General features: G+C 41.9%; 2 protein-coding genes across 6 annotated transcripts in view; both read left to right on the forward strand.

Annotated features, from left to right (window-relative positions):
• phospho1 (phosphoethanolamine/phosphocholine phosphatase 1) overlaps positions 1 to 3,907 on the forward strand; it is a 13,626-nt gene extending 9,719 nt beyond the window's left edge. Inside the window, exons 1-3 of one of the 5 annotated variants that reach the window (XM_034894858.1) lie at positions 883 to 1,170; positions 1,643 to 1,715; positions 2,177 to 3,907. In XM_034894858.1, the coding sequence (XP_034750749.1) occupies positions 2,364 to 3,131 (768 nt within the window). In that variant the 5' untranslated portion in view covers positions 883 to 1,170; positions 1,643 to 1,715; positions 2,177 to 2,363 and the 3' untranslated portion in view covers positions 3,132 to 3,907. Of the gene's footprint in view, positions 1 to 882; positions 1,171 to 1,642; positions 1,716 to 1,804; positions 2,069 to 2,176 lie in introns of those variants that run through there. The other 4 variants (XM_034894860.1, XM_034894859.1, XM_034894861.1 and 1 more) reach the window with 4 other exon arrangements.
• A 2,231-nt stretch (positions 3,908 to 6,138) lies between these two features.
• Positions 6,139 to 11,688, forward strand: part of eftud2 (elongation factor Tu GTP binding domain containing 2) — a 12,587-nt gene continuing 7,037 nt past the window's right edge. Inside the window, exons 1-17 of the mRNA XM_034894763.1 lie at positions 6,139 to 6,320; positions 7,042 to 7,157; positions 7,255 to 7,417; positions 7,592 to 7,670; positions 7,850 to 7,925; positions 8,150 to 8,215; positions 8,314 to 8,349; positions 8,603 to 8,693; positions 8,786 to 8,868; positions 9,387 to 9,553; positions 9,680 to 9,804; positions 9,917 to 9,980; positions 10,079 to 10,169; positions 10,299 to 10,434; positions 10,700 to 10,827; positions 11,182 to 11,375; positions 11,468 to 11,579. Of these exons, the coding sequence (XP_034750654.1) occupies positions 7,053 to 7,157; positions 7,255 to 7,417; positions 7,592 to 7,670; positions 7,850 to 7,925; positions 8,150 to 8,215; positions 8,314 to 8,349; positions 8,603 to 8,693; positions 8,786 to 8,868; positions 9,387 to 9,553; positions 9,680 to 9,804; positions 9,917 to 9,980; positions 10,079 to 10,169; positions 10,299 to 10,434; positions 10,700 to 10,827; positions 11,182 to 11,375; positions 11,468 to 11,579 (1,716 nt within the window). The 5' untranslated portion in view covers positions 6,139 to 6,320; positions 7,042 to 7,052. The remainder of the gene's footprint in view (positions 6,321 to 7,041; positions 7,158 to 7,254; positions 7,418 to 7,591; positions 7,671 to 7,849; positions 7,926 to 8,149; positions 8,216 to 8,313; positions 8,350 to 8,602; positions 8,694 to 8,785; positions 8,869 to 9,386; positions 9,554 to 9,679; positions 9,805 to 9,916; positions 9,981 to 10,078; positions 10,170 to 10,298; positions 10,435 to 10,699; positions 10,828 to 11,181; positions 11,376 to 11,467; positions 11,580 to 11,688) is intronic.

The raw sequence follows: 11,688 nt of genomic DNA on the forward strand, positions 1-11,688 counted from the left end.
TCAGCAGGAAATCTTTTGCATTAGGGCCAACTGAACAATAGATTATTCAAACATTTCCCAGTGACTGCCTAAAAGTTCATTGCCATGCACCTTGTTTTGTTCCAAGCACTCCAAACTGGGTCACAACAGTGCACTTTAAACATGCAAAAGTTCCGAGTTTACTATGATCTTTTCTTACAATGGGGGTGTTAATTTGCCCCAGTGTCCCATTTGTGTAAATACTCCACTGCATGGGTGATTTTAGTCCCTTTTTGTATGGGGGGCTTTGTGACAGAGGGTAAAGAATTACAGGTTCAAATGGCTTAAAACGGGTTTTATACCCTGTGTTGCTACGCACCTGTAACCCAGTCAAGGAAAGGGTAAACAGAAACATAGCGTTGGCCAATCAGAGGTGGTTGGGCCAGACTCCCGCCTTCAGCTGAGTGTCTGTCTAATCTGTCAGAGGGAGAGCAGGAGGGCGGTTGGGAAGTTTAACATTGGTAGTCCCCAGAGAAGAAGTTGGTCATTTCAAGTTGCAGATTAGAACCCAAATTCAAATATAAGCCACTAAAATTTCTGGATGTTATTTCAATAGATTTTTATATACTGTATAGTATCAAATCATATCAACAGTTCTCTCGAGACACTTTTCAGATAGAGTGGGTGTACACCCAACAATTCCACTAATTCCCACAAGAGCAAGCATTAAGTGCAACAGTGGCAAGGAAAAACTCAATTTTAGGCAGAAACCTTGAGCAGTGAGTAAAACTTATTTTAGGGAGAAACCTCAGACAGACCCACTTGCCTGTCTCCGTGCCACATTCTGATTAGGGGCTGAACCCCCCCTAAAGGTCTGATCCTAGAATCGCCCCTGCTCCACCGTAAAGTGGTGACACATTCACTTGACTAACGTATTCAGGAAACAGAATATTTACGTTCTGTCCTTTTTTTAGTTTCTCTGCCTTCCTTTCCTCCCACAGCTCTCCCCCTCTCCTCTTCAAGGTGTCGTGTGCGCGCTCAGCAGGTTGCTATTAAATGGGCGGACTGTAGGCGCGGTCACGTCCACAGCAGCTCGGGTTGTGACTGTCACATAAAAGCGCGCGTCCTGCCGGCCGGCCAGCGCAATCTGTCTCTGCGAGACCGGATCGGACCTGACCGACACCGGGGATCTGAACCACCTCTCGTAACACAGTAATGCTTTTTATTTAGTTTTTAATTATTTGCAAGAATAGCGTTAAAGTTTGATCTGCTGCGTACCGAGCTCGCTTCGGTTATTGTTAGGAGAAAGTAGGCTAGATATAAAATAAAGGTTGGCAGGCTGACGAGTAAATTTCCAAACAGACTCCCTGTGTTGGACATTATACGGATTGTGCTGTAGCCTATTCCTTGTTTGTTTAAAGGGACTTTACATGTGTTTGACAGCCAACTTGAAAGATGTAACCGGTTACCAGTTGTCCTTACATTTTAGTAGGCTATTTGTAGACATAGGCTATTATGCTTTTTATGTAGACGATTGAATATCATTATGTGAATAGACTGATCCCCTTTTCTACATAGCTACTCTTGTAGGATAAATAGATTGAATATAATGGATCATCGTGTGATTTAATATGCTGTTACGCACCGTTCAGTTCAGCATTTTTTGTGTTTTCCCTCAATAGAGACGAAACCAGCCGCAACAGCTTCAGGAATCAACACGAGATCAGCTGACATCTGCTGTTGACATCAACTCAAGGGTAGGCTATATATGCACACACACGCTACGTTTGTATTCAATGCGGTCAGATACACTGTAAACACGGGGCAGGTCTTGCTTGTTCGTGTAATGAACAGTAAACAGTAAACCTACATCTGCTTGCTTTCTTGCAGGGTGTGCATGTAGACCAGTTAGGCTATTTCATAGATCCGAATATAATCATATTCCCCTCCTAACTGTTTAACTTCTGCTACATCAGGATGATCCCCAACGCCTCCTCTTACTTTAGTAGAAACTCCTTCACATTTTTCCAGAGACCCAAGTGAGCTGGATGCTGTCTCTTCTGGTTTGAAAGCACTGCTGGCTGCCTGCTTTGCTCACTTCACTCACACATCTGTCATTCCTTTTATTTTATGTTCAATTTTTTATTCAGTTTTTTCTTTTTCTTTTACTCCACCCCGATTCCCATCCTTCATCTATTCATGCATTTGATTTCCTCAGACAGCCATTCTGTAGCCTGCCTAGCGTGGGATGCTGGAGCTGGGGAGAGCTGAAGGGGAGATTTGAGGCCGACAGTAAAAGAGGTGTGGCAAAGTCAATCATAGGGGATTCAATATTCAACTGCTGTTATGTCCCACCCCATCCCCCAGGCGAGGGGGAACTCTCCGGGTCCAGACGCGCAGAGATCATGGCCTCCAACTCAGCGAACATCTCCTCCGACAAGCGTTTCCTCATCTTCTTTGACTTCGATGAGACCATCGTGGATGAAACCAGCGACGACCTAGTGGTGCAGGCCGCCCCTGGTCAGCACCTCCCGGGCTGGCTGAAGGACACCTACCATCCCGGCCGCTACAACGAGTACATGCAGCGCGTGCTGACCTACCTGGCGGAGCAGGGCGTCACCGAGAGCGACATGCGCAGCATCATGGAGAAGATACCGGCCACCCCCGGCATGATCACCCTCTTCCAGTTCCTCCGCACCCGGCCCCCGCAGGACTTTGAAGTTGTGCTGTTGTCCGACGCCAACACCTTCTTCATCGAGTCCTGGCTGCGGCGTGCCGGTGCCCGCCCACTCTTCCACCGGATCTTCAGCAACCCGGCCACCTTCAACAAGGATGGTCGGCTGGTGATGCGGCCCTTTCACTCCCACGACTGCCCGCGCTGCCCCAACAACTTATGCAAGCAGGTGGTCGTCAGGGACTATGTGGCTCGAAGGACGCAAGAGCGGGGCCGTCCGTACCAGAGGGTCTTCTACGTGGGGGACGGAGCCAACGACTTCTGCCCAGCGCTGTCCCTCGGGCCCCGGGACGTGGCTTTCCCGCGACGGGATTTCCCCATGCACCGGCTGATCACGGAGACCCACGAAGCCATGCCCGGGGAGTTCAAGGCTGTCACGGTGCCGTGGGTCAACGCGGAGGAAGTGGTGCAGAGGCTGAGGAAGCTGGTGGCAGAATAGCCTAGAGGGGGGGGGGCACATTGCAGAGACAGGAAGGAGATCAGTAAGGGACCGATTGACACTTTTAGTCACATTCTCAGGTAAAATAGTCGCAGAAACTATCTTCCAGGCAATACAATCACTTGTACTGTCAGTAAAAAAACAAAGTGTGTCTAGTTGGCACGTGCCTCAGTCTAGCCTCTCTTGTTTTGTTCCAAAGGTCACTCAGAACAGAGGCAGGTTAATGATTATGAAACCCTGCCGTTGTTACCCAAAGAGAGGAAAGCAATGATTATTCCAGTGCTTTATTAGGCCTATAGGCAATAGAGAAACCTTTAGAGTATGAGTTGGTCTGTATATGTATAATAAATACCCTATTTCAATGGGTAATGGTGCTTTTGAGTGTTAACCTGGGTCAATAGAGAAACCTAAGTAGCAGTACTATTTCAAATATTATGGATGCTTATGTTAACCAAGTGATGGGTTGCTCTTTAATAGCAAACGTGTTTTCTTATCATGCACTTTTTTAATACGAATTGTAAAATAATTCTCAATACAGGAATCTGAGTAGCCTACACTGCCACCTGATGGGCATTTCAACATATCTACAAGATGACCAAACACTATTTTTTTGTATCAATATGCTTCTTAGAGAAAATCCTTTGTCTAATTTAGGAATGTGTGACAATGCTCTATGGTTGTTTATTTTGTGTATCGGTCTGTTGTGTCTGTACTGTGTAGGCCAGGCCTACTGCAAGATATATTAACACCAGCAGGAATAAAGCCATCAACTGAAACCCTGCTTGTGTCTGAATGCATCATTAAACCTCATCACCATCCACATGGAATAATTCATACACCCCCGTGTTATATGCTACATGTAGTCTATCTGAAGACCACGTTCTATATTTGAACATCAGTACTTCTTTTCAACATCATGCTTCACTTTTCTGAAATGTGAATGTCATTTGCAATCATACCACACCAACAGCAGTTTAACATATTTAAATAAAAGTCCCATGAAAGTGACAATAATAGAACAAACTAACAATCCATAAACCTTATGGAAGCTAATTTGGTGACGTTTCCACAAATAAGCTAGAGGTGCTATTAGTATTTTTGAATTTAACATTGATAGGAATGGGTATGTTTCTGAAATACTCTTATTACATATTTAAAACGTATAGGTTCTTTAGGTTTTTAATCTTTATAAATTGTTAATTTTCATAAATTAATTTAAATCTTAGAAAGTTGTTCTGGAATGAGGCTATAAGGCTCATTCAATTGAACACATTTCATTTTCAGTCATAAATGGCGATTATTTATTCATTATACAGGTCTATTACAGGCCTAATAAGAGTATACACTTTTAATAACACACACACACACACACACACACACACACACACACACACACACACACCAGGCCCTTCTTTTCAGGTAGATTTATATTTCATGACCAACTGTAATGAGTAAATTGTCACTGTCCTCAACAGTACAGTGCCTAACTACAGCCTCGTCTATTTAAGGTCCTACAACCATTTTTAACATTTACGTGACCTCACTGCATCCCAAATATTCTAATAACCCAGTTTGTCCTGAAAAAAATGATGTTCATGTCTTGACTGTAGACAACAGGGTTGATGTTTTACAAGCTTTTGTATAAAAATAAATCCAAACGGACAAAAAACTGTAAAAACGGCCTCAGGGCTCAGAGGGTTAAAGAGTTTATTGTCAAAGCGGCTTGTCGCAGGACATTATTTAATTATTTAGCATAGGGCAGTAAAAGTATACAGCTACAAGTGTATGCAATGCAAACAGGTCAAGTACACCAGGAGAGATACAAAAAAAATTGAAAGCAACTCAATTTACATAAAGGATTTGAAAAGTATAGTGAGTGTGTTCTAATAGCTCTCTTATTACTGATGTAGTAGAAATGGAGTATTAAATGTGAATGGACAGCTGTCTGAAGTTAGGTGTTTTATTTTGGAATTTGGACTTATGGGTGTAAAATTTGTTCAAAATGTAAATCAGGTTAATTAAAAAAAACTTGAGAGGTGAGATTTGTGTCTAGTTAAAGAAAGCAAAAATTATATTTTCCCAACACAAGGAGAATTCCCGGTAAATAAGATCAGCTATGTAGAAGGTTTACTCCAAAGTAATTTAGTATGAGGGCATAACCAAAATAAATGCACAAGAGTTTCTCTTTGATTCCCACGAAATGTGCAGTTTACATTAATGTCTGTGCTAAGCTTCTGTAAATGGTTGGTTGGGTAAAACCTATGAAGCATTTTAAAAGAAATATCTTTGACTTTATTAGTCAGAAAAACTTCTGCAGCAGAAGCCATACCTTGGACCAGATAAAGAGGAGGGTGTAGGCTTACTAAATGTCATGTTGGAAAAAGTTGACTAATTATTTTGTTAAAATTCTTAAAGGGTGGAGATATTCAACTTCTCCCAACATCAGTATGAAGTACATACTTAAAACGGAGATGACCATCAGCCCTACAACCTCTAAAAAGTGCAATTACACCTGTTGGGTTAGCATCAAAAACAATCAAAACCTCCCTGATTAACAGGGACACCACACTACTGAAGAAATTCAGATTTAGAATAAAGTTGACCATCTTGGTTAAATAATGGACTGACCAACAGAACATTGTTATGAACCCATTATTTCAAATAAATTGATCTATTTTTTTTTAACAAAAACACATGTGTTGTTCTGTGGGGACTACAGTTGTGTTTGAAGATTAAAGACTAGCTAGGCCAATAATATTTCTTTATGAAAAGAAGCAAGTATGAGGGGAATTATGTCAATAGTACAGTTACAGTTACGTGATCCAATTGATTTTAAATGTATCATTTAAAGTGGTAAAGTTCAAAAAGTTAAAGCCACCTTTACAGTACTCATTTATCGGAAAATGCCTTGAGGTCTGGCCCTAGTCGATGCATTTTGCCCAGATTTTGACACACAGCCATGCCAAATGTGCAGTGAATTGCTGGGACATGTACAGAATCTACCAATGGGGGCGATAGTGAGCACAGCGATGAACGCTCCCCGACCTCATTCAATAGAAGAAGAGAGGCGGAAGTAATATCTCATGCGCATGGCGCTATTTGTAAAGTTATTCATCTTCTGAATACATATACCCAGCTTGTAACTCTTTTGACAATACTCTTTCCTGACCGTATTATAACAGAATACAGGTACGTTGGTTTTGAAGCATGCGAGTTATAGTTTAGTGCTGTGTGATAACGTTAGCTAAACAACGTAACGGAAACGTCGCCTCCAAGTCATTCATTTCTTTACTGTTAGCTTGCTAGGATGCTAGTTTTTTTGGCTCGCTATTAACATTGCCAACACCTGGAAAATAGGCAATTTATCGAAAACTTCTGCCTGGAGCTAATTTTTTTGTGTGAGTTTTGGCTGACAGCAAGCATCTGTACTCTTGATAAATTTTTGGTGATGCATAAATGCTAACGTTACATGCAAAGCTAGCATTGGCTTTACTGGTAATTTAATGTAGGCTACTGTTAAGTAAGCTCGGTATCTAGTGGTGTCACCAACATTTTGGAAATATAAGCAAAGCCTAGCTAATTCACATTTCAATGCAGATTATTACAAAAGAGACTTGAAAATAACTACATTGACGTTACCGGTGTACATTGACTCACTCAGCAACACTTCACGTTACACATAGCTAATTCGAACTAATTACATGTCAAAACTATGCTTGTTGTATCCTGTTGTATGCTTTCTCAACATTGAGTACATATATTATTTATCTAAAATAAAAACCACGGCATTTAAGATTCGGCTAAATGCAGTAGACTTTTTTTTTTTTTTTGCATTGGATCAAATTCATATATTGGCTTTACCATTAAACAAAACGCACTAATATTCATTAACGCATGCCCCCTTTGTCAGTTCTCTACAAGATGGAGGCTGATCTGTATGACGAGTTTGGAAACTACATCGGTCCAGAGCTGGACTCTGATGACGATGAAGATGATCTGGATGCAGGGGACAGAGATGTTGACGAGGTACGCGTAAAAATCAGTGTTAACAGTTATGTAGTCATTTAGATTGTTCCTATAATATGTGCTCACATGATATGTTGATAACTCTCTTCTTGTGCAGGGTGACGAAGATGATGATGATGAGCCTGCTGATGCTGATGAGGATGTCCCGGGTATGGAGGTGGTCCTGCATGAGGACAAGAAGTACTATCCTACAGCAGAGGAGGTTTATGGGCCGGAAGTGGAAACTATTGTCCAAGAGGAAGATACACAACCTCTCACAGGTTAGGCACAAATAACATCATGCTCTGTTTTTGCACGTTTACAACAAAGTGCATAGTGTTTGGTTACTTAATCCACATACTTTCACTTTTTTTATAATGGTATGTGATAAATGCTAATAAGTCATATGCTGTTAAGATAAACACACAAACGCTAGTGTTTTCTCTCCAATCCAGAGCCTATCATCAAGCCTGTGAAGAACAAGCAGTTCACCCTGATGGAGCAGGAGTTACCTGCCACTGTTTATGATATGGAGTAAGTTGTCTTCATGATTATAAGACGGATCTCGTGTTTTTCTTTGCCTGAAATGTCTGTAGATGCAAATGTTCATTCAGATCCTAACTGGTGCAACAGCACTCTTCATGATCTAGTGTACTTCCAATTACATATCTTTCATTTACTAATGTTTGTTGTTCCCTCCTCTCTCTTGGCAGATTCCTTGCTGATCTAATGGACGGTCCTGAGCTAATCCGTAACATCACCCTGTGTGGTCACCTTCACCACGGCAAGGTTAGAGTCTGCCTTACGGGTTGCTTCTAACTCAGTTTTCCCATTTAGCTGTGTGGGTTTCTACTGAGGGCTCTTCCGTGGCATTTTGCCAGAGAGGACCATATGTTCCTTTGATAAAAAAATGTTGGAGGGTAGGAATGATTTGGAGCATATGCCAAAAACGTGGCTGCACTTTAGCCTCATCTGTGACTCGTGGGGATCTAATGAATTTTTTTTCTATGCAGACTTGTTTTGTGGACTGCCTGATTGAACAGACGCACCCAGAAATCAGGAAAAGAGATGATGTGGATGTGAGTGTTGACTGTAATAATAAACTTATCTTTGCAGTTGATTACATTTAAATGACGTATATGACCGCAGAAACTAACCTGACTTTGGGCTTTTTCAGCTCCGTTACACAGACATCCTCTTTACAGAACAGGAGGTGAGTGGTTTGTTTGAACTGTGGCATAACACTTCTTGAATTACATTTGGTTACGACGTATTAGAATGACTAGTAATTTTAAACATTGTAATGTGATCAACAAAAGAATGCAGTTTAATTGAACAACTGAACTCAGCAACGTTGCAGGATCTTGTTGCCAGAAATGATCATTTTTTAAGAAAAAAGAGCTTTAGCGCTGAACTTAAGGTACCCTTCCTGCAAAGGTGATTTCTGTCTTGTTCTTTTTCCAAAGAGAGGAGTTGGTATCAAGAGCACCCCTGTCACAATGGTCCTACCAGACTCCAGGGGCAAATCTTACCTTTTCAACATCATGGATACACCAGGTATTGTGTGCGGCTGGGTGCTTTGTTTCCTGTAAGTATGTTTTGGAGTATCATTGCAGAAAGTGATGTAAAACTTTGTTTCTCCCTCGAAGGCCACGTCAACTTTTCTGACGAGGTCACATCCAGCATCCGGATCTCAGACGGTGTTGTCCTCTTCATAGACGCAGCAGAAGGAGTGAGTCACTTTTTTTTAAATTATTAATCTTCTCCCAATCCTGCACTCACTTTGCACATTTGTAATGTTATTCAACTTTCTACATTAGGCCTTCACTATTCGGGGGGGAAATATGAGTTACGACTTTTTAGTGTAGAACTGATCTCACAATTCTCTGCCGCATTTTTTTTTCTCACGCAGTGTAATGTTTATTGCACGCATGACCATGACAAAACAAAAGAAATTGGCAGTGCCAAACATATATTCTTTTGGCACCTGTAGCACATTGCTCATCACCACAAGCCTGTTAACAAAGAGGCTTTGATGAAGAGGAGGGAGAGCATTGCAGCGCTTGGAGCACTTTAAAACCTCTTTTATACAGTCTGTTTGAAACTTATATAGGAAATTAGTAAAGTCTGTGATGCAGTCTGCTCGCAAGATAAAATGAGAATCAAAGTTATTTAAAAATTAAATCGCGATACGATTTAATCGTGCAGGCCTATTCCATGTAACTTACACTTTGGTGTATGTCTGCCCAGGTGATGCTGAACACCGAGCGCCTGATCAAACATGCAGTTCAGGAGCGTATGGCCATCACCATCTGCATCAACAAGGTGGACCGGCTCATTGTGGAGCTCAAATTGCCTCCCACAGATGCTTATTATAAACTTCGTCACATTGTGGATGAGGTCAATGGTTTGCTCAGGTAATACTTGAATCCCTTAATGTCCACAGTGTCTGGAGAGCATATATGGGTTTATGGGATGTAGTGGTACATGTTGGTGGGGGGGAAAGTGACATTTTATGGTTGGTCATTTATCTTCTTTCTCAGCACATACTCGACAGACGAGAACTTGGTGGTGTCTCCTCTCCTTGGAAATGTGTGCTTCGCCAGCTCTCAGTACAGCATCTGTTTCACTCTGGGTTCCTTTGCAAAGATCTACTCAGACACCCATGGTAAGACTCTTCAGCACATGCGCTCATAAACTGGAACTGTCACATCCTTTTCTCATCCCATGCCTAATGAAGTTAGGATAATACTACCTAACTCCCTTCTTTGTGTTTACAGGTGACATCAACTATAATGATTTTGCCCAGAGGCTTTGGGGAGACATTTATTTCAACCCCAAAACGTGAGTAACTATTCTGTATTTGAAATTAATAATAAGCCATTCCCTTTTTAATAACACGTCTTTATGGTATTGGTCATTTTTTCTTTTCTTCTGTTCAGTCGCAAGTTCACAAAGAAAGCTCCCAGCAGTAACTCTCAGCGCAGCTTTGTGGAATTTGTCCTGGAGCCTCTCTACAAGATCCTCTCACAGGTTGGACACGTCAAACATACATGTGTAACAAGTCAATATGACTGGCTCAATACTTTCATGTCCCGTTGGGCTCTGGCTGAGTTGCAGACCTCAGTGTGTAATCCTCACCCAAATCCTCTTTGTGCCTAGGTGGTTGGGGATTGTGACACATCTCTCCCCAGAGTTCTGGATGAGTTGGGGATCCACCTGAGTAAAGAGGAACTGAAGCTGAACATCAGACCCTTACTGAGGCTGGTCTGTAACCGCTTCTTTGGAGAGTTCACTGGTATGGGTTTATTTGTTTTTAGCTATCGTTTTCATTTATGTTAGTATTTATTTTTTCTTTAGCATTTTGTTTGTGGACGACTATGTTTTTCATAACTGTATGAATAAGGTAATAACAATACTCCAGAGGCACTTTGTCTATCTTGCTGCTTTACTTGTATCTGCTCATAATTGAATTCTTGTTTTGTTTTTTTATCTGAAGATAAATGGTCATGCATGGTAAACATGTTAAATCAAAAAGTCAAGCAGACATGTCTTCCCAACAGGCTTTGTGGACATGTGTGTACATCACATCCCCTCACCACAGGAGGGTGCTCGGAACAAGATAGAGCACACATACGCTGGAGGTATGGACTCAGACCTTGGGGAGGCCATGGCAGAGTGCGACCCTGATGTGAGTATAATGAAAGCGAGCAGGAGTCTCCTATTTATTGGCTGGTGAGAACCAGACATGCCAGGAAACTGCAAATAGCTGCAATCTGTTTCTAGTCTTAGCCAGTGGTGTAATTCCAGCTTCTCTCACAAATTAAGCTGACAGGCCATCTTAATTGTCTTGAAAGGAACAAGCTGTTAAATAAGCCAATTTAGGACAATTCTGGACATTGATCAGTTTTCCAAGTTCCATTAAAAGTCTTACTGCCTTTTGCTTAATTCCTCTTATATTTCTTTGGGAGGCAATGTTCCAGTGGTAAAACCTTCCTTTCTTTCTCATCCCTTTTCCTGCTTACCTCATGCCTCTCGCCCTCAGGGTCCCTTGATGTGCCACACCACTAAGATGTACAGCACAGAGGATGGGGTTCAGTTCCATGCCTTTGGCAGGGTGCTGAGTGGGACCATTCAGGCCGGACAGCCTGTCAAGGTTTTAGGAGAGAACTACACCCTTGAAGATGAAGAGGACTCCCAGGTCTGCACTTTGGGCCGTCTCTGGATTTCAGTTGCCAGGTACGCTGCAGGGTTTTGGCTTCCTAAGTTTATAGAGTCAAAAAATCAATGACTCTTTGTAGTAAATCTTAAACTGCCATCCACATTTTTAGATACCAAATTGAAGTGAACCGAGTGCCAGCAGGCAACTGGGTTCTCATTGAAGGTTGTGACCAGCCAATCGTCAAGACCGCCACAATCACAGAGCCCAGAGGGAATGAAGAGGTGAGACTTAAGAGAGAGAAGCACTACTAAGATCTACAGTTGTGTTCGAAATAATAGCAGTGCCTCAACAGCAGCAAGAAAATCACTGGTTTTATTAACATTTCAAACT

The sequence above is a fragment of the Etheostoma cragini genome, chromosome 15 (genome assembly GCF_013103735.1).
Source record: "Etheostoma cragini isolate CJK2018 chromosome 15, CSU_Ecrag_1.0, whole genome shotgun sequence".
Lineage (NCBI taxonomy): Eukaryota > Metazoa > Chordata > Actinopteri > Perciformes > Percidae > Etheostoma > Etheostoma cragini.